General features: G+C 34.6%; 1 protein-coding gene and 2 pseudogenes across 1 annotated transcript; 1 reads left to right on the plus strand and 2 right to left on the minus strand.

Annotated features, from left to right (window-relative positions):
* Positions 1–302: 302 nt before the first annotated feature.
* Positions 303–2,837, minus strand: LOC133869787 (uncharacterized). The gene is made up of 4 exons (XM_062306859.1): positions 2,760–2,837; positions 2,540–2,614; positions 1,204–1,692; positions 303–739 (listed from the first exon to the last, which is right to left on the minus strand). The coding sequence occupies exons 2-4, from the start codon at positions 2,604–2,606 to the stop codon at positions 576–578; spliced, it is 720 nt and encodes a 239-aa protein (XP_062162843.1). The 5' UTR covers positions 2,607–2,614; positions 2,760–2,837; the 3' UTR covers positions 303–575.
* Positions 2,838–10,480: 7,643 nt separating this feature from the next.
* LOC133869266 (anthocyanidin 3-O-glucosyltransferase 7-like) lies at positions 10,481–12,351 on the plus strand (annotated as a pseudogene).
* Positions 12,352–12,827: 476 nt separating this feature from the next.
* On the minus strand, positions 12,828–19,194 carry LOC133869577 (probable inactive purple acid phosphatase 27; annotated as a pseudogene).
* Positions 19,195–21,092: the final 1,898 nt, after the last annotated feature.

Below are 21,092 nucleotides of genomic sequence, written 5' to 3' on the forward strand. Positions count from 1 at the left end.
GTCTGACATGAGTGGTGATTTATTTGCAATAACTAACAATAATTAATTAACTATTTTATTATACTAGTATAATTAATTGGGAAAACTTCACTTGCCAACTCCTGAATCTTTCATTAATTTGAAGGTCAAATATCCAGGCATAGTGTTAACGGCTTGAAATTAAGGAGCTTTTCAGGTAAGATGACATGCTGATCGATTTCCTGACAAGCCAATTCTCAAGTAACTAATAGAACCATAAAGAAGATCAATAGAAAGATCAATGCATTTGAATTTAAGAGGAAATAATATTAAAACATAGTTAATTAAGTAGTAGTATTGCAATATAATAGATTGATAAAATATCAGATATTATTAATTAAATACATAATTCGATCCGAAATTCTCATAGTTTAGGGAGTACGTACAGGATCAGGATCCCCTCAAATTCTTTGCCCGAATTTGATAGAATTCGGGCGACCTCCAATTATGATTAATGTAATAAAATATTTAATTAAGCAGCTACTTGGGCAATTAATGTACGTTCTCTATACGTATCATGCAATTAAAGCAGTTTGGGTTGGCCCGAGATCGAGAAACTAACAGGAATTTAAGCGTTTTTTCCAGGATGATAGTTCACTTTTGCTGCTTATTGCAAAAGATTTTCTTGCCAACTCTTCCAAAGCTCTTCGCCCACAAGCACCGTCGGCAGTGTTGGCAGTTGCTAAGCTCGGATCTTTTTCCAGAATTTCCAATGCTATATCTGTCCATGAAAAAAAATCTCAGATCATTAATGCAAAAATGAATTTGTTCGAAAATCCATATAATATTGTTGCTAATTTTGAAATAGATCGAAGTGGTAACTTGTCTGAACTGTATAAAAATCATTCCGAAAGGAAAATTAAATAAGGACATCAAACAAAGATAATCAAACAGCAGCTGGCTAGTACTAAAACATTGGGAAACTTCACTAAACTCCTTAACTTTTATCATATTTTCAATTACCTTCCTAAATTTCAAACAAATATGAATATTTTGAAAATTTTGATAAGATCAATAGGATTAACGAAATCTTAACCAATTGGTGAAATAAAAAAATAAAAAAAAAATCAAAATTAAATACACTAAATTGAGTCTTTTAAGTTTAAGAGAGTAATTATAAAAGTTGCGACAATTGATAGAAATTCAGTGTAGTTTTCCAAAAACATATATATATTAGGGGCATACCGTAAAAACCAGCGGAAACAATATGAAGAAGGAGTTCAATGCGTTGAGGAGTAATCAAACGTTGAAAAGGAGTGACGGAGTCAGAGAATAGAAAATCGACCATCTTTCTATCTCTTTTATAAGCTGCAGCGTGAAGTGGTATCATTCCTTTGTCGTTATGGATCAACGGCAGTTCATTGTTCTTTTCCACCATCTCCTTAGCAATTTTCACTTCTCCTGTTTGAGCAGCGACGTGAAGGGCCGTGTCTCCATCTATTGTTTTCAATTCCAAGTCGCCCGGAGTCATCCATTTCAACACTTCTTCTACAAAATTGGCGTGTTTTGCAGCCGCTGCACTGTGAAGTACTGTCGCTTTCTCCATCGTTATGGGAAGTTGAACGCAGTTCGGGTGTTCATTAAGAAAAGCGTTAGCAGCCTCCCAATCACCTTTCATGGCAGCTTGAAGGAGGGGACCACAGGAGATACGGCATTCATCTAATATTCTATTCCCTGTGGTTTTTTTAAAAAAAACGCAAGACTAGCTAATAATTAATTACAACATGCGGTGATAAATCTTGCCATATATGGAGTCTAATTAAGATGTTTGGAAGAAATAGTTAAGAGAGTTTTAACAACATATAGTACATTGAGAAATGCTTGGTTGTACACTCTCATCCTACTCCTATCCCACTCTTGTCTACTTGGACCAATAATGTAAGAGATAGTGGAGAGAGTGTAGTGGGACCCATTTTTTTTAACAATATTATTGGTTCAAGTAGGCAGAGGTGGGATAGGAGTGGGATGAAAGTGTACAACAAAGCATTTCTCTAGTACATTACTATACATATTTTTTTTTTTTTTTTTAAAAATGAGTAGAACTATGTATAGGCAAAAGAATCAACTGTACAAAATGTTCAACCGAACACAACGTTACAACCAAAAAGAACTTTAGACATTCAACTAGAATTCAAAAACTAAGAAGCAAAAAAACAACACCAAAACACCCAACTGAACTAAATCAGCAAATTGGTATCAACATTCCATTTATGGCATAAGTTGATGTTCTTCATATTCTTCTGAAATTTTCTTATCCCATAAATCTTGCACCGAATTTCTTAAAAAATTTGCTTCAGGATCTGCTCTTAGTTCGAAGTTGCCCTCCAAACTTTATCTCATTACTATACATATTTTGATGCCACTCTAGCCCAAACCCAACAAATCTAGCAGTGAATACACTAAAACGATACTGACTACTATACAATGTTATACATATAACCTAACAAAGTTTATATATGCATGTGACTGCATGCATATATATATATATATGACGACAGAAAAAGAGGTCGAGAGCGCTTACCCTCATTATATTCCCTTGAGCTTGGCTCCTCATCTTCGGCGTTAGCTATTTGTATGTTGCCTTCCATTTTTTCTCCTTGTGCAAGAAGACAAATCAGATAGAAAATAAACGAACTAATAAATGATAATTATGGTATTATATATATATGATGATTTGTGCGTTGAACAGTAGATGCATGTGATGAGGAGTGAATATAAGAAAATAACAACCCAATCCAAACCTTCGTCTGTCAAAGGAATTATTATGCCTAATCTGAAAGCCCCAAGGCGAACAGTAACACGACTGCAGTCACACCACGTACAAGCGAGGGCGATATGATCGATCTGCCGAGAACAGAAACCAAATTTATACTAAAGCAATGGCATCCTCAACAGTGCCTCGAATCATCCTTTAACAAAGAAAAGAGAAAGAGTTGTACTAATGGTATCGTCCCGCGTCCGAACCATATTCCTATTTTGTGACTTTTGTGACTTTCACATTTGCTTGTCAACAAAGTCAAGCATTTTTACGTTGCTTCTTATTTTTAGAGTCTTGCTGACACTTTAATGACCTTTCTTTCTTTCATTCTCTACGTGGACCTTATAAAATTTAGAAGAACTTAACTTATAACCTTTAATTTTTATCACTTTTAAAAAAAATTATCAAAACTTTAAAAATGGTCAATTTAAGATATTTATCTTTCAATTTTTTTTAATTTCAACTAATCCTTAGAATTTTTCGTTAAATTCTGTCAAAATTCTCAAAATACCCCTCATTTTTTTAAGGAAAAAAAAAAAAAAAAAAAACTTGATAGGATTTAAGTGTTAGCTAGAATTTAATAGAATTTGCAAAAATACCCATGCCTGAATCTTTGAAAATTTTTGTAATTTTTTTTAAAAAAAAAAAATATATATGAATTAAGGCGTATTTTGAGAATTTTAATAGGATCTAACGGAAATTTTAACAGAAGGTTAAAATTGACAAAAAAAAAAATAGAAAAATTGACACCTTAGATTAACAATTTTTAAAGTTTAAATACATTTTTTCAAAAGTGATGAAAAATCAACCGTTTTAAGTTAAGTTTTTCTTAAAATTTATTACATGGTTCGCTGTCACCTTTTACGTGGCACTTTAACATTTGATCTTTTTGTAGGCAACGTTTGACTGTCACTGTATTGGAGTTCGACTGTGTTCCTGGATCACATCCAGGCAACTTGGCGTAAATAATTAATTGACAAAAAAAAAAAAAAAAAAAAAACCACAAGTAATTTGTTTAAAGATTGCTCAAAGAAAAGCAGGCCAGAATGAGAGGAATTGAATCCTTTCCATTTCAAGTGATAGAGAGGAGCCGGTCCTAATTACCTAATTAGTCACAGGTTATGAGTTTACAAATTCATAAATACAAACAAAATTTTTACAATGAAATGCGAAGTGCTCTCACCGGCTTTCTCAAGGTCTTCACCATCTCTGTATCAATTATGATTTGTTAGGTAATTGGTGTGTTTATCACCTAATTACCTAAAAGCATTAGCAAGCCCCAACAAGATGGGCGCGCGATGGGAAAAAGCCAATCCCAACTTTGCTGGCAGAATCAATGTAAAAACACGTTGTCTTTTGTATCCATTAAGATATTCGTTTTACCTTTTTTAATTAATATAAAAGATAAAAGTAAAGGCAACAACAAGCCCCAACAAGATGGGTGATGGGAAAAAGCCAATCCTAACTCCCCTGGCAGAATAAATGTAAAAACACATTGTCTTTTGTATTGATGAAGATATTCGTTTTGCTTTTCTTAATTAATACAAAAGATAAAAATAAGGAGAAATGTTAAGGGTACTAAAACTTTTATAAAGAAAGTTTTATTAACTGACGTGGCATGTTATTTAAATACAAAAATACCCTTCATCAGTCCTAAGAAAAATGGGCCAGATCCTCTTCCAATCTCTGGATCCAGTTCATGCCGGCAACCCCGTTCTCTAGCCAAAACAGCCGAATCCCGGCCGTTCCCGGACAGAACGGCCGGATCCTGGCCGAATGGACAGGATCCGGCCGTTCCCCGAACAGAACGGTCGGATCCCCCCCGGATGGACGGGATCTGGTCGGGAACGGCCGGGATGGACGGAATCTGGTCGTTCCCCAGACAAAACGGCCGGATCTCGCCCGGCTGGATGGAATCTGGCCGTTCCTGGCCGGAAAGCGGGGATGGCTAGGATCTGGCCCTTCCCCGACCAGACTGGCCGGATTCCGGCCTATTTGGCCAAGGATTAGGTCATCGAGGTGAGTGGTCGGGAATTTTCGGCGGTATGCTATGTTTCCGGCGTGGTATATTCACCGATAGATGGAAAGGGCATTTTTGTCTTTATGTACTAAAATATTTTTTTAACTTATTTTACTATTAAATTGATGTGGAGCCACTTATGAAGTTCTACATCAGTTAGTAAAACTCTGTTAGTAAACATTTAAGTACAATTAGCATTTAAATTTGAGTACATCAGCAAGCCCCAACGAGATGGACGATGGGAAAAAGCCTATCCTAACTGCCCTGTAAGAATCAATGTAAAAACACGTTGTCTTTTGTATTGATTAAGATATTCGTTTTGCCTTTCTTAATTAATACATTGATCCAATTCCAACAACCGAAAAAAAAAAAAAAAAAAAAAAGGTACAATCACAATAGCATATCTTAATCACTTTTAATAATGCCTTTTGTTTTTTTCTTTTAAATAACTTCACTTATAACCATAATCAGGCTTGATCTTCTATCACTTTTAAAAAATGTATCCAAATTTTAAATAGTATCAATTTAAAATATCTGTCTTTTAATTTTTTTCAATTTTAAACATCTGTTAGAATTTTTCATTAAATTCTGTCAAAATTTTTAAAATACCCCTTCTTTTTTTATGGAAAAAAAAAATCTAAGATTTAGGTGTTGGTCCAAATTTAATGAAATTTGTAAAAAATACACATGCATGTAGGGTTGTAAGCAAGTAGAGTTACTCGTGAACATGCTCGGGCTCGGCTTGAATTAACTTGGCTCAGGATCAATTTGTTTATTAAACAAACAGAACTTGAACAAAAAATTCAGGTTCGACTCGTATAAACTCGTATAAGTTCGTATAGCTTCATTATTATTATTTTTATTGTTTTTAACTTTATAATGAGAATATGTTAAGTATTTAAAGAAAATAAATCATCTTCATAATGTAATATATATGTAAGTTGAATTATTGTAATTGTGAGTCTGGATATAAATATGAGTGCATTTGTGTATATATCGATGTATAAATATATTATAAGATAAACATATAAAATTTAGATCACATTATTTAAGATTTGATTTAATTTCTCTAATTACTCAAACAATAAATCTTAACTATAATTAAGTAACTAATAATTAATTTTAATTTTAAAAAGAAACATTAAACGATCGCAACATTTACTTTATATATGGAATGACTAAATAAATTGAGTAACTCGTGAATAAGCCCGAATTCGTTAAAAACCAATAAATGAACAAAGCTTGAACAGATTATCTGGTTTGGCGATAAGTTCAAGCTTGGATGTGGATACCACCACAATCGTGTAGATGAAGTTTCTTGGTTGCAGGTATTGTGGATGTAAATGATGATCAGTTTGCTTAGTATATTGGATGCTATGATTGGAACATATCACAACAATCATATTCTGGACTCATGGATCGTCCGCATTTTCGGTATTTTGTTATGGCTCATATCCAATGTGACATGTATTTGCTAAGCCTGTGTTGTAGTGGTAACGCCCCGCCTTTTACAAAAAGATATAAGTGAAAATTTTAATTTTTACGTGACATTACGATATCATCAGAGTTATATATATATATATATATATATAATGACACATCAGAGCTGACTGAATAACCTCAATATATAAAATAATAACCTTTGTTCTGATACTATAAATACATCTCAAATAATAACATATGTGCCACAAGCGACACCCAATAAAGTATTAGTAATACCAAAATATCATAGCATCAAAGAAACATATAAAAAGAGTTTGACATATGTACATGAAAGGATAGACTAAGCAGGGTAGTCCATCACATCCAAGAGACCACAACACAGGAGGTAACCTAGCCTCAAAAGTCTGCTACTCAGATTCATCTAAGCATCTGTATAGTCCTGATAGTCTTCATCCTCAAATCCTGTATTAATAAATAATACAGATACAAATAACAATACAAAAATACCAAAGTGAGTCCGCTGTTTCCAATAATATAATGAATACTGGTTTATTTATGAAATGCAACATAATGAAATAAAATAAAATAAAGATTATATTTATATATGTATATATACAATTTATGACCTATGGCTGCAAGTCATAGTCATAGATTGAATATGTAAATGTATATATAAACAAATAAAGAAATAGCGTGACAGTTTTACATGCTGAGTTTTAATTATATCTTTGAAGCACTCATCTCTTGATGGATCCTACGGTCCTTATTAGCGTGTTGATTGGGATCCTATGGTCCCTCTTTTACGAGTTATCTTACTAAATTTTAGTAATCTTTTACTGGAATCCTACGGTTCCAGCATAACTGAAATCCTACGATTTCAGTGGCTTATTTATTATTCTCTTTTTCGGTACTTCTACATTCACTGCATCTAGGCAACCTGTGAATTTTAATGTATTATTATGGATCTAGATCCTCAGTTTGTTATTAAACATATTATTAAAATAATAAAATATGCAAAGTCACATGCGCAAACAAGTAAATAAAACAGTAGACACAATGTTATAGGAAAAATCCATGAGCTTCGTCCTGAATAAGTATAGAGATACTTTCCTTCTTCTGCTTTCAAAAGGGTTTCCATACAATTGTTGACAAAGATTTCTAGAAAATGGGCTAAAACTGCACCTTTGCTGTAGCACACGAAATCTGTTTTCCTTTTAAAAGAGATGCAACCCGCAAAAACAACAGAGTGTTTCTTCTCTTTGTTTTCTTCATTATTTTCCCTTTCATTAACATTATAAACCTAACACACAAGAATACACTACAATAGTGAATTAATATAATTCACCAATAATACGTTTTAGTCCTATTCTCATTTATGATTTTTTAATCCTATTATTATTTCGACATAGTAACGACATATAAAATTAGTCCAATTACATTTTATTACTAATCATTTTTATGCTGACTTTATTACGGCATTTATCAAGGCTCTCAAATACTTATTTATCAAAATATATCTCGTAATACCAATTTTATAAAAATAGTTACAATAGTTAAAACTCACAATTTTTACAATAAAGTTTCGCAATCCCAAAATAATAGAACTTTTTATTAAAAAAATATTAAGACAGGTGCTGTTTTAGTTATTTTAAATAAAACAATAAGATACCAAAATATGTTTAAGCCAACATATGACATATATCAAATAAACTTAACAGCTTTGTTAGTATAATTAACAGGTTTTATACTTAAAAAACAAGTGGATTAGAATAACTACATATTTAATTCCAATGTTATCCTTTTATAAATTGAGCAGAATAACGACATTATTATTATTAATGCCTAATTATTTTAAAATCATTTGGGTGGCGTAACGACGCTTTTATAAAATATTTTCATTTTTACTCGAACATCACAACGGTGTGATTTATTAATTAAATACGCCACTTAAAATATCTTGTTAAAACACAACTTAAAATATTAGATACTTAAAATAATAAAAACTGTAAAATCAGAAAATATTAAAACAAAGTTAATAACTTAAAAATCACGTAAAATAAATCAAAGCTTTTAATTAAAAACTTATCAAATATAAATAATGAGCTTTATATTTCAAAAGAAATGAATAGAATAATAACCTTATTTAACAACTTACCAAATATCTCAAAACATCAAGCGTTGATTGAGATTTGCTCCCTTTTTCTTTTTCTTTTCCTTTTTTATGCTTTCCCCCTTATTCCTTCTATTATTTCTCTTTCCTTATCTTTTTATCCATTAATTTCCTTTACCCACCTAATCAAACACACGCTTATTCTTTTCTTTTTGGGACACGTACATAGAAAGAGAGGTCCTTTTTCTTTTATCTAATTTTTGCTTCATTTTTCCCTTAGTTGACCGATTCTCCTCCTCTTTTATCTTTTGTTTTTGTTTCTTTTCTATTTTTGAACACCTAGATAATTATACACACACATCTATGTATTTTCCACCACATCTATGTATTTTCTACCACACACACCTATTTGACGCGCGGGCGCACACACACACTTTTACCTTCAGTTACTTTCTTTTACTTATCTTCTCTTTTCCTCTTCTACTCTTTTCTTTCTTATCTGCACCTTTCTCTATTCTATTCTTTTCTTCACCGACACACACACAGCAGGTACCCGAGAGACAGGGATGAGAAAAAAAGAAAGAGCTCGGGAGAAAGAGACCTACCCTTGTTGAGAGTTCTTGTTCCCTTCCTTTATACTTTATTGATTTTCTTAGAAAACTAGGAGAGGGAAAGTTTTCACTTTTCTGCTGGACTTGCTGTACGTGGAGGAAGAAAACAGGGAGAGATTTGAGAGAGGAAGAAGGCTTGCTTACTGAAATAAAGGAGATGTAGAGCAAGGAGAGAATTGTAGAGAATTTTTTCAAGCTTCAAAGAGAGCTTTTGGTTTGTGAGGAATGCCCATAGCCTATGCTTCCTTTTATAGAAGACCCGAAGGGTGAGGATGATCTCAGCACAATTTCAATCCATGGACAAGAGCCTTGCAGGTGTTCAATGGCAGACTCAAAGAATCAAAATCGACCAATATCACTTATCTCTAACTTATTACCCCTTGGTTCTCAACTTAACACTAACTAAAATTTTCCCTTCGTTACTATCCCTGTTGATTGAGCTGGATTGGGTGTTGAATGAGCTGGGTTGGGCTGAGCAAAAATCACATTAAAATGGATTGGTCTTGGCGTGGACTGGACTTGTGATAAGAAGGAAATAAATCTGGAAAAATGGAAACCCACGTGAACCACTACCAATTTTTATTAAATAAAAATTAGTCCCTTTTAAAAACATGAGGGCTGGGCTGATGTTAACGAGTCCACGGGCTAGGGGCTGGGTTCCTAAACATGTGGGCTGCTGGGTCTTAAGAAATAGAAATGGGCTCACAAATTATTATTGTTTAATTTTCGTTCAAATTAGGGTACCATTTTTCGTGGGTATTTTCAGGTACTAAACGGAGTTCAAAAATTATGAAATTCGGAGGGTAACTAGATGACTTTGAGACGAGCATTTTGGCTTTTGAATCGACTAAAACAGAGTTCGTTTAACCTTGTTTCCGTTATTACAAAGTTTAAGGTCCGTTTGAACTTTTATTAAATTGAAACTATAAAATCTCCTTAACAAATGAATATTTATCTTCATAAATATTCATATTTACTCTTTTACACTATTATTAGATCATAAATCATATTTTAAGATATTTTATTTATTATTTTAAAATACGGGGTATTATAGTAGTATGTAGTTATAGTAAAATGGTTTATAAGCTTTAACCAGTTAGACATGTAATTGGCTCTTATTGTAATTAATGGTTATGTACTATATATATTTTTTATATTCTATTGTTAGATGTAACTTTGATAATCAAGTGTATGGGGTATATACCATATGTTAGCTGAGGGATACATAGTCGTGCATTCTGTTGTCCGGAACAAGGATGAAGAAGACTTCCTCTCAAGCGTCCTGTTGGCCAGCTCCAGATCTTCTGTAGCCACCTGAACGCTGTGAACGGCGCACAACGGTGTTTTAGTGTTGAAGTCTCGTCGACGTTCGGTAGTTATGATAGGACGGTGATCTGGTCCTCCTTTTTATCGAGAGAGGCTGGTGCCTTTCATTGTGTCTTCTGTTTCAGTTTCAGTTTAATGGTGGCACTTTCATTGTGTTTGTTGGACTGAAAGGTAGTACTAGCTAGCTTGTATTGCTCATAGAGCATTTTCCGTATGAAGATGAATCGGGAGAGGCTCATGAAGATGGCCGGTGCCGTTCGCACCAGTGGAAAAGGAAGCATGCGAAGAAAGAAGAAGGCTGTTCACAAAGCCACAAACACTGATGATAAAAAGGCTTCAGAGTACCTTGAAAAGGGTTGGGGTGAACATCATCCTCCCTGCTATTGAAGAAGTTAACGTTTTCAAGGATGATGCAGTCATCCAGTTTCTTAATTCCAAAGTTCAAGCTTCCATTGCTGCCAACACTTGGGTTGTTAGTGGTTCTCCTCAAACAAAAAAAATTCGCAAGATCTTCTCCCAGGGATCATCAACCAACTAGGGCCAGATAACTTGGAGAACCTAAAGAAGCTTGCCGAACAGTTTCGAAGAATCGAAGAGGCAGTAACCAGCTGGTGCACAGCCAAAGCAAGAAGAGGAAGATGATGATGAAGACGTCCCAGAGCTTGTTGCCGACTTGCCGAAGGAGGTGCTGATCCCGACGGGCGAAGAAGAGTCGCTTCTCTCACGCACGCTAAGTCAAATGGGATCGGTGCTGCCACGAGCTACTGCTATAATTATGGGTTCTTTCGAAGAACTAAAACCTCCCCCTCTCAACCATGATCTTAAATCAAAGTTTAAGAATGTATTTTATGTCGGCTTTACTTCTCTCAATATCGGTGCCAGCTCCGCCTTTACCACATTCGACATCGGATCTGACTGGCTGCCTGTCGTGGTTGGACGGACAAAAATCAAGGCCAGTCGCGTACGTTGGATTTGGAACTGTGGCTTCGCTGCCGCAGGATGAGCTAACAGCAATAGCCGAGGCACTCTAAACGAGTGGAACTCCGTTTCTTTGGTCTCTCAGTGATAACTCAAAGGAACTGTTGCCGAAAGGGTTTCTTGAGAAGACTAGGATGCATGGGAAAGTAGTGCCGTGGACACCCCAGAGCCAAGTGCTGGCACATGCTTCTGTAGGTGTGTTTGTGACGCACTGTGGAGCAAACTCTGTTTACGTGAGTATTGTGAATGGGTTGCCACTCATCTGTAGGCCCTCCTTGGGCGATAACTACATGACCGGACGGATGATAGAGGATGTGTGAAGGATTGGTGTCAAAGTTGAGGGTGGTGTAATTACGAAGAATTGGTTGGTGGAGAGCTCTCTCTCTCTCTCTCTCTCTCTCTCTCTCTCTCTCTCTCTCTCCTTTTCCTTTCCTTCTTTTCAAAGATCATCATCACTGTGTTTTTCTCATTGTTCAACACCATCTTCTAAGCTTTGTCTCGCTCTCTCTTTTTTCCTAGCACTGCTAGTTTTGGACGTTCTTGACTTGAAATACCAACATTCGTTAACTTGAAATACCAACATTCTTACAGGGTTAGGGTACTATTGTGATGTTTGAGCTGCTGTTTCAGCTTGGTGTTTTTTACTTGCTATTTTAGGCTGATTTTTCAGCTTGGTGTTCCCCTTCACTTTAGGGTTGTATCCAGAATTCCTGGAGAGACTTTTGTTCTTGGGTTTGATCTATAAAGCTTTTATTCATTAAAATAATAATAATAATTAAATCATCACTTCCAATTGTTGTGCCTTCTTGGGCAAATGTTTGATTACTTCTATTTCATTCTCTCTATCGCAAAGTTGCACACCTACTTTTCTCCGTTAATGAGTAAACATGTGGTTTTGAGATTGCCAATATTCCATCTTAAATGGAAGCTCTGTCGAAAGACGGCTTTCCTGAGCCTCTCTCTTAGGCCTTAGTGGCAGCAGGCCTTGTATTAGGCTTTTTTCCCATATCTATCAAACTTATGTCTCTTTCTACAGGATTTCGCCTTTCGAGAATGCCATGCTGATTTAGATTTGAGTAAAAGATAGATAAACATTTACGTTCAGTTCTTATATTGGATTATCTCTTGGGATCAACATGCTAGTTTTTTTTTTTACAAGTTCTTTTACTTCTTGTTGGTAGACTCCAATAAAATGTCACTAAAAAAAAACAGTCGTTTTGAGTTTTTTTTTTTTTTTTTTTTTTTAAGTCGTTTTAAGGCCTATAAACGGCTCAAAATGTTTAGAGCCATTTTTTTAAGCCGTTTTCAAAATGGCTCAACTTATAGGGTATTAAAGGCTTGGTTTAAGCTGTTTGGGATTAAAACGGCTCTTATTAGAGCTATTTTATCATTAAAACGGCTCAAAATAATAATAATAATTTAATTTTCTACGGAACCCAATTCAAAAATCACTCAATTCATTGCAATTTACCCAAATTTATTTACAAAAACCATACCCATATGACCCAATCCACCACAAATTATTGAGAACAACCCAGAAATTCCAAAATCCAAATCACCCGATCCATTGCAAATTGAAAACTCATTCCAAACTACACAATCTATCAATAATAAGGACAGAAATTAATGGATGCCACATATTCAAATCAAGCAATTGAGAAACCAATCAATAAGAAGATGATTCCCAGCTCAAAAGAACACAAATAAACAAATCTGATTCACAAAAAGCAATTAACTTTTGGTCATAGATTTCTACTTTGAGTTAACAAAACCCGGCCAGAAACCCACTGCACAAGAACACCACAAACAGCTGCAGACAACCAAACCTCCAAAAAAATTGCCCAGAACCAAAGATCCGACCATATTCGGTCCACAACACTGACTCGCACAACCTCCGAACGAGAGATCCCACCAGATTTGGCCAAACAGCACCAACAACACTACACAACCTCCGATCGACAACCACCAGAACCAACTCAACAAAATTGCCAAAGAGAACCGCCGAACACCAGATCTCAGCAAAATCCTACCGTCCACGCAAAAAGAGATCACAGAGAGAGAGAGAGAGAGAGAGAGTGCAAGAAAGAGAGTGAGAGAGCTAGAGAGAGATCGAGGGAGAGAAGACGTATTAGTGGTTAACGAAGAAGAGAGAGAGACGCATTGGGAGGGGAAATGAAAAAAAATAAAAATTCCTCCCAACTTGTTTTAGATTCAAAAGAAACAAAAAATTAAAAAATCAAAGCCAGGTAGGACAGGTGGGAACCGAATAAGAGTGGAATCTTAGTGTACAAGGAAGCATTTCTCTACTTTTAAAAGCATTTCCGTTGTTCAAGAAGAGGCACTACAACTCATCTCTGTTGACCTCATCAACTGTCATCCCGGCGAAGCGAGTCATTATTTGTGAGACATCTGCAAATATGGCACTCTGCTTTTTGATGATGCGGAAGTTGTCCTCAATTTCCCTCGTTTCAGCATTCACAAACTGTAAAATTGATGAAAACAGGCCGGTGCATGAGACAAATTTTACACATGTTCACAAATACAAAGAATATGTCTTTCTGTGTGTTGTTGTATTACCATTCTACACTTCTAAGGCTTCACATTAAAGCTAAGGTGTCAACTAATTGACATTATGGTCTTCCTAAGGGCGTCCTTTGTTCTATTTTTAGTTTTATGTTCTCCAAACAAAATTATTAACAAGCAACTAAAAACACAAAATACTTACAAAATTCTTAAACTGTTAATATCTGATCGGTCCACATTGAAGAGATAATTAGCCTACATAAGATGGGTGGATAATAAGGGAGTTCATGGGTGGTGAAGTCCCATGAACGAACTTAGCCAACATATATTAATTTTAAGTTCAGACAAAACTATGAGTTTAGTTATTGCTTTAAGGGTGCCATTAGTGTGATTTTTCATTTTTTCTCTTTCTTTCTTTGTAATTATTTTTTACTATAATTAGGGCCTTAATTAAAAAGCATTAACTAGCTTATTTACCATAATCAACTGGGGCCTTAAAAGTTTCTTTTAATAAAATAAAACTTAATTATACTATTGCTATTTGAGGCCTAATCTTTTGGTGTCTTAGGCGACCGTCTAATTGGCGAAAGCACTGAGCCGACCTGATAGATACCAACTTTCCTTTGAATTTTCTGATTTACTATATCTTCTCTAGCTAGTCAGAGTTTGAGCATACAAACCTCAAAGTTTATCTCTTCCTTTGTTGCATGCACCCTTACATAACCAAACTTAGAAATCCTTCGTAAGCTCCAGCTGTTCACCTGTTCAGGAACAATGATAGTGACTTTAAAAGTTCACTTATCACATTCAAAGATATGAATGTGTATATATTACTACATACTTACATGATCAGTTGTGAAGTTGTCTAAGGTGAAGCCAGCCATACCAATAACAGCCTGCACTGGGGCACTGTAATTGCTGTTATCATAGGTGTCGATGCCATTTTCATCTGCTGTAGGCATGGCCTTGCATTCCTCTTGATAAACTGCGCAGGTTCTCTCATAATTATGAACATGGCCGAAGAGAGCCAGATCCACCTTTATCATGTTCCTAACATAGTGTTAGAATGCGACCAAAAATGGCCAAACTAATGATTTTGATTTGAGGAGCCAAAGGAGTTTACCTTATTGTCAATTAGTAATGGTTCTACCGCTTCAACGAATTTCTTATCCACACTAAAGACTCCATCTGTTGAAGTATACATGGGTCTATGTCTGCATCGACAATGAATGTAATTAATGATTTAATGAATACTTTAGTACTCTTTTTCACATGTAGTATTAGACAGCATGTGAACTATTTTAATTGAAATGTGGGATAAACAGTAGAATCAAGGTTCTAATTCTAGATTTCGATTCTAATACCATGTTAAATTATTATTATTCAAAATTTTAAGAGGATAAAAAATGATAAATTTAATTATTTAATTAATATTTATACACGCATACTAGCTAAAAAGCACACACGCGCACAGGCATAGGCCCATGTTGTGACAAATTGAAGCCACATTTCATAAAATAACCAGAAAAATTTGAAAAAAATTGAAAAAAGAATTGCCTATGAAGTCTACTTACCCCATAAAAATTAACCAAGGAGTTTTTGATCGATCAACAGTAGCCATGTCCTTTTTCATCCATTCATACTGTAACAGTAAATTAAGGCCATGGAATAAGTAAGAGATAAACAAATATTTAGTAAATCCAAAATAATCTCGAAGGATATATTAGAAGAACCTGTTCTACCTTACCTGCTCCGAATTTTCTGACCAGTCATGCTCGGTTGAAATTATTGTGAAGTGAACACTTGCTTGTTCTATGGAATACCATGCATGGCTTATCCTTTGCTTGGGTTGGCATTTGAAAATATGTCTCATAAGGAACTCCACATTCTCCACCTGAATCAGGAGTAATGTATACTGACCCTGAGTCTACATAGTCCCTGAAAAATAGAGAAAAAAAAAAAAAATCATGCATATATATAGCTACTAAATCCATTTGTGGATCACTATATATGTTCTGTAAGCCAATTCAAAATTTATCCTTTAGTTTTTTCGAGCATCATAAATAGATAGAAGAATTTTCCCACAACTGCTTCTCTAGTTATAACAAGTCATTATCATTTATGCAAGTATCTGCATCCATACCAGCAAATAATTTGAAGAGAATGGGAGAAAAAAAGCTACCTCTCATGGTTTCCAATAGCAGTCATGTAAGCAACTTGGGAAGCAAATGGGGTTATCAGTTGAAGGAAAAAATCCCATTCTACTAAGAATCCAGTGGCATAACTTATGTCTCCAATATGGAAGATGGAGTCCACTTTTCCATAGGCTACTTCATCAGTAAGAGCTCCAATCACAAAGAGGGATCCTGGCTATGTAAATCATAAAATTAAAAACATGGTCGTTACATACCAGTGCATCAGCTTAAATTTCCTCCCTTTATTATTGTGGTGGTGGTTGTATGTTTCTTGAAGTTACTAGTATTAATTAGACAATTAAATTTACTATTTCCTATCAGCTTAGCTTTAAAGATAAGTAATAATTAAATATGGTATAAAGAGCAAATGTATTAAGCTTGAACATATATATGCAGTGATCAAAAAATGAGCTCAAACTCTCTAAAGACTATTGCTCTGATACTATGTTTAAGCTTATAGGAAAATGGTAATTTAATCATTTAATTAATAGTCTAAGATATTACACTAAAATGAAGTGGATATGTTTTCAAGAAGCATTATATATCTTGTGTCTTAAACAAGGAAATAGTAGAAAAATCTGCCAACTTATCTACAAATTTGTAGTGAAAGTCTAGCGTTTTGATAGTATTTTTGTAGTGAAAGTCTAGCGTTTTGATTGACCAACATGCATCCTACCCAACAAAGTGAGCCTTACCTGAATATAGTGTTCAACAGAAGCATCACGAGGAGCCTTTCCCATGTCGCCATATACAAGAAAATTAAGTTCATCTGATCCTCCAGCAGGCGGAGTCCGGAACTGGAATCGATCACTCCAACCAACTGAGTCACTTTGTATAAGAAGAAAAATGAGAAAAAAGAAAAAAATCAGTTTGATGTCAACTTTAATAATTAGATCACTGGGGTAGTAAATGTTTTCCATTATTGATTTTAATCATGCTGAACCCAGAGGGCTATATATTTTTCTCCATTAATCCCTACAAGCGCTCATTAGCAGGCGATTACGCTTACTTGGGCAGGAACTACAGCTTCGTTACATCAGAAAATGTCCCAAAAATATCCAAATTTCCAAGATTAAATTAAACTTGCTTTTTCTCATAAATAAACTGTTAAGAATATGCCTTATCCACTTACCTCTTTCCTGATTGATGGATAATTTTAGCAAACGGATCAAACTTTGGTAGTGCAATTTTTTTTTTTTTTTTTGGTCATTTTGAATTCTGTAATAAAACATTGTTAAGAGTAATGTGATGCAAAAAATGCAACAAATTACTGTCACCATTCACAGCATCATCCGACAAGGGTTATGTGTCTATTGGACAGAGCAACTCTTCCTTCAATTCACCTCTGTTTTCTCTATTTTCTGCAGAAAGTGAAGATTTGTCTTTTGTATTTTAAACAGATTTATAGGTATTATTTTCCCTTTGTTAAGATTGACTTGCATTTACAAGTCTTGGTGAAGCTTTCTTCTTGGAGAAGTTAAGTCCTCTTTGATATTTGTGAAGAAGATATTTATTGAAGAAGATATTTGTTTGGAGAGATATTTAGGAGCTAACTTCGTTGAGAAGTTTTGTAAATATCTCTTATCTTAAAGCATCTTAATCATGACTCATCAAGTAATGATTGTAAACATAACTTTGAGAAGAAGCAACTTAAGATAAGATAAGATGCTTAGCCTTGAAGTAATCCAAGATAAGATAAGATATTTATCTTTGAAGCGTCTTTGTAATCATATCTTGTAAAAATATTGAAGCTTCTCTTTCCTATAAATAGAAGCACACGGCCATGGCAAATATATGGAGCCAAAAACCAAAGTGAAGAAGAAAAGCAAAGAAGGAAGTTTATCCTTCTTGGTGTGCGGTACAAGAGAAAAAGAAACAGAGAAAAGTTTTCTCTTCTTAATATGTCGTACAACAATACACAAGTGAGTGAAATCTAGGTGTATTGGGACTTTGGGCTTTCGGTAATTTTCTCCCTATAACTATTTTTAATAGTGAATTTTCTCTGCGTCTGCTACAGTGAATGTATCTCAGTTTAAGGGAACCACTTAAATTTTGGTGTCATCTGTAGTTGATTTATTTTTTCCTTGTCTTCTTAATTTTTCGCATCTCACGGGTCCTAGGAAATAGGACTTATTTCCTCACACACTTTTCCTAGTGACTTAAAAGGAGGCTGAATCGACAGCCAACAAAAATGAGATGCTATACCTTCCATATCTGTAGGAGAAGACACTTGAAGGCTGAAGTCCTGTCATAATTGCTGAATGAATGAATCCTGGGTCATGCCAACCGAAGTCCTTTGCTGGACTTGGTAGAACTGCACCTATTCATTTCACAAGCACGAAGCAAGGATTATGTAGAAGATGGATAATCATGGTTACAAGATATTTTCACCATTAAAGGGGTACTTGTCTTACATGCTCAAGAGACACATAGACAGTTTTATAAACAAGGTATGAAGAATTTTCTCCAGCCGAGTTTGGAGAAAATTTCCGTCCTATATACTAAATGCATGGACAATAGTGGTTGTTCTCTGCATTCCAGCATGCAAAGCTACTAAAATCCTTGACATAGTATTTTGAATCGTAGAGAAAGAGATGACAGAAAGAATCAATCATAAATGCAGTAAATGGAAATGGAAATGGGAGTAGCTCACTTTTCATATCATCTTGTGAAAATGTGGTAACTTCTGATGTCTGCATTTTTCCATTCCCATATTGTACTTGTTGAGGTGCCTTATCTCCACTAACCCATGTTATTCTCATCTGCACCACCATACTAGTGTTCCAATCACTTGCTAAGGTGCATTTGGTCGTGCGATTTCGTAAGTCAAAAGTGTATTTCAGACAAAGTCACAGAAGAAGAGACTGCTCTTGAAAAAAATGGTGGGTTGACCGTAAGGGAAGGGAGTGTATTTTTAAAAGTGAAATGTTATATACCATATAATTATCATACTTTTATCCTACTATGCTGACATGATAGAGTGTTGTACCCCTTAGATCAGACCTTATTAAAAAAGAAATATTCAATAGTTACTAGACTCTACCACACGTCAACATAGTGGGAGAAAAGTGAGATATTTGTGCGGTGTATAGAATTTATTTTTTAAAAAACTCACGATTTTAAAATAATGCCAAAAACTATAGTTTTATTTTATAAATATCCCACCATGCCAACGTATTAATCCTAACCAACCTTTGGACCAGCCATTGTTAAAAAAAAAATAATATTAATAAAAAGTTCAAAAATTAGTTGGAATTGACACATCAACATTGTAGGATAAAAATATAGTTTCTAACATTACTTACAATTTTAATGGTCGAAGCGCGATATAAAATGTCAAACTACGATTTTACCAAAATAATAACTACATTTTTAAAAACTATATTTTCATTAACGGTGTTTTGAAACTGCTAAACCAAACAGACACGATTAATCTTTTTATTTTAATTTGTTAGATGACATATATAGATCGATCTATGGATTACAGAAGTTTTGATTTGGTTTTCTCTAAAACCAAACAAGTTTCATCGGAAATAGGTTTGTTGCTTACTGATGTCCCAGTTGAATCTATGCTTGATAGATGTCCATATAATGGGTGATTTGGATTAGCAAAATTCACAGGGTTTGACCTCCTCAAAACGCAAGGTGTATCGAATCCACCAGCGAAGAACACGAATTCAATGTCCGTTCTGATATTAATAACATGAAACCTCAAAGAACCACTGCAAGTGGTTTTCACGCAGCTGCCATTGTTGTATTCCTTGCATTCCTTCTTTGTGCAGTTGATATAGTCTGGATCATTGCCCATGTACTGTGCCTGCAATTTTATTTTCCCGACATATAAATTATGTTAGCTCTTTTTTATTTGTAGATAAAATATAGCAAAAAGTTTACTTACACCACCCAGAATATAAGTGATTTTGTAATTATAACTTCTAAGTTTAAAAATTTATAATGGCAGTATCCCATTTTTTAGCCCCTTTCAATTTTACTTAATTTTTTTTTTCTTTTAAAAATGGTTCCGTGGGTCACCATATATATATATTCACTTTGCTTTTTTCTTTAAAAAAAATAAAAAAACCTATAATTTGGGCATTTTAACCAAAAAAAAAATGATAAAATTAAAAAAAAGGCTGAAATATGAGATATTACCAATATTGTAAATTTTTAAACTTTGAAGTTATAATTGTAAAACCGCTTATACTTTGAAGGTGTAAGTCAAGTTTTCCCTAAAATATACATATTAACTACAATTAGAACACGTGGCTTGTGCTAGGCTGCTAGGTGTTATTCCTTTTCTTTCAAAGGAAAAAAGCTGTTGATGTCTAATTATTAATATTGGGATTCCTTAATTTTCTTTAGGGAAAAATCAAAATTAGTTCCTAGGTTTTCATGCAATGTCAATTTAGCCCTTATGTTTTCAACTTTGACGTCGTTAGGTTTTTCTTTGGGAAAATTGCACCGTTAGTCCCTGTGGTATGTCATAATTATTTTTCACTTCCTATGGTTTAAAAAGTTCATGGGAGGTCATCGTGGTACGTAATAATTACAAATCGATTTCTGGCGTCAAATTCTGTTAAAATTTTTAACAGATTTCGTTAAATGCCACGTCAACGACACGTGTCGCCAATAAGATGGCGACACGTGTCCATCTTAATAAAAAAATATAAATTTATTAAAAAATAAATAAAAATACTTATTGGCCACCCCCAGTGGTCTGGGGTGGCCATCGGGCCACCCCTGAATCTTCCAAGGGTGGCCTGAAGGCCACCCCCTGTGGCTTGGGGGTGGCCACACGCCACCCCCTGCGGCCACTGGGGGTGGCGCGCGGCGACCTTCAGTGGCTGGGGGTGGCCTGGGGGTGGCCCAGCCACCCTTTCAGCTTTTTTTTTTTTTTTTTGAATTTGATTTTTTTTTTTTTTTTTTAAAAAAAAAAATGTATTTTTATTTATTTTTTAATAAATTTATATTTTTTTTATTAAGATGGACACGTGTCGCCATCTTATTGGCGACACGTGTCGCTGACGTGGCATTTGACGGAATCTGTTAAAAATTTTAACAGAATTTGACTCCAGGGATCGATTTGTAATTATTACATACTACGAAGACC

Source organism: Alnus glutinosa, chromosome 5 (genome assembly GCF_958979055.1).
Source record: "Alnus glutinosa chromosome 5, dhAlnGlut1.1, whole genome shotgun sequence".
In the NCBI taxonomy this organism is placed as follows: Eukaryota; Viridiplantae; Streptophyta; class Magnoliopsida; order Fagales; family Betulaceae; genus Alnus; species Alnus glutinosa.

Excerpts from the sequence above, each read along its gene's own strand:
- LOC133869787 (XM_062306859.1), bottom strand. The coding sequence starts at position 2,606 with ATGGAAGGCAACATACAAATAGCTAACGCCGAAGATGAGGAGCCAAGC. Across the intron at positions 1,693-2,539 it reads CTCAAGGGAATATAATGAGG|GGAATAGAATATTAGATGAA; the intron begins GTAAGCGCTCTC and ends AAAAAACCACAG. Across the intron at positions 740-1,203 it reads TGTTTCCGCTGGTTTTTACG|ATATAGCATTGGAAATTCTG; the intron begins GTATGCCCCTAA and ends TTTCATGGACAG.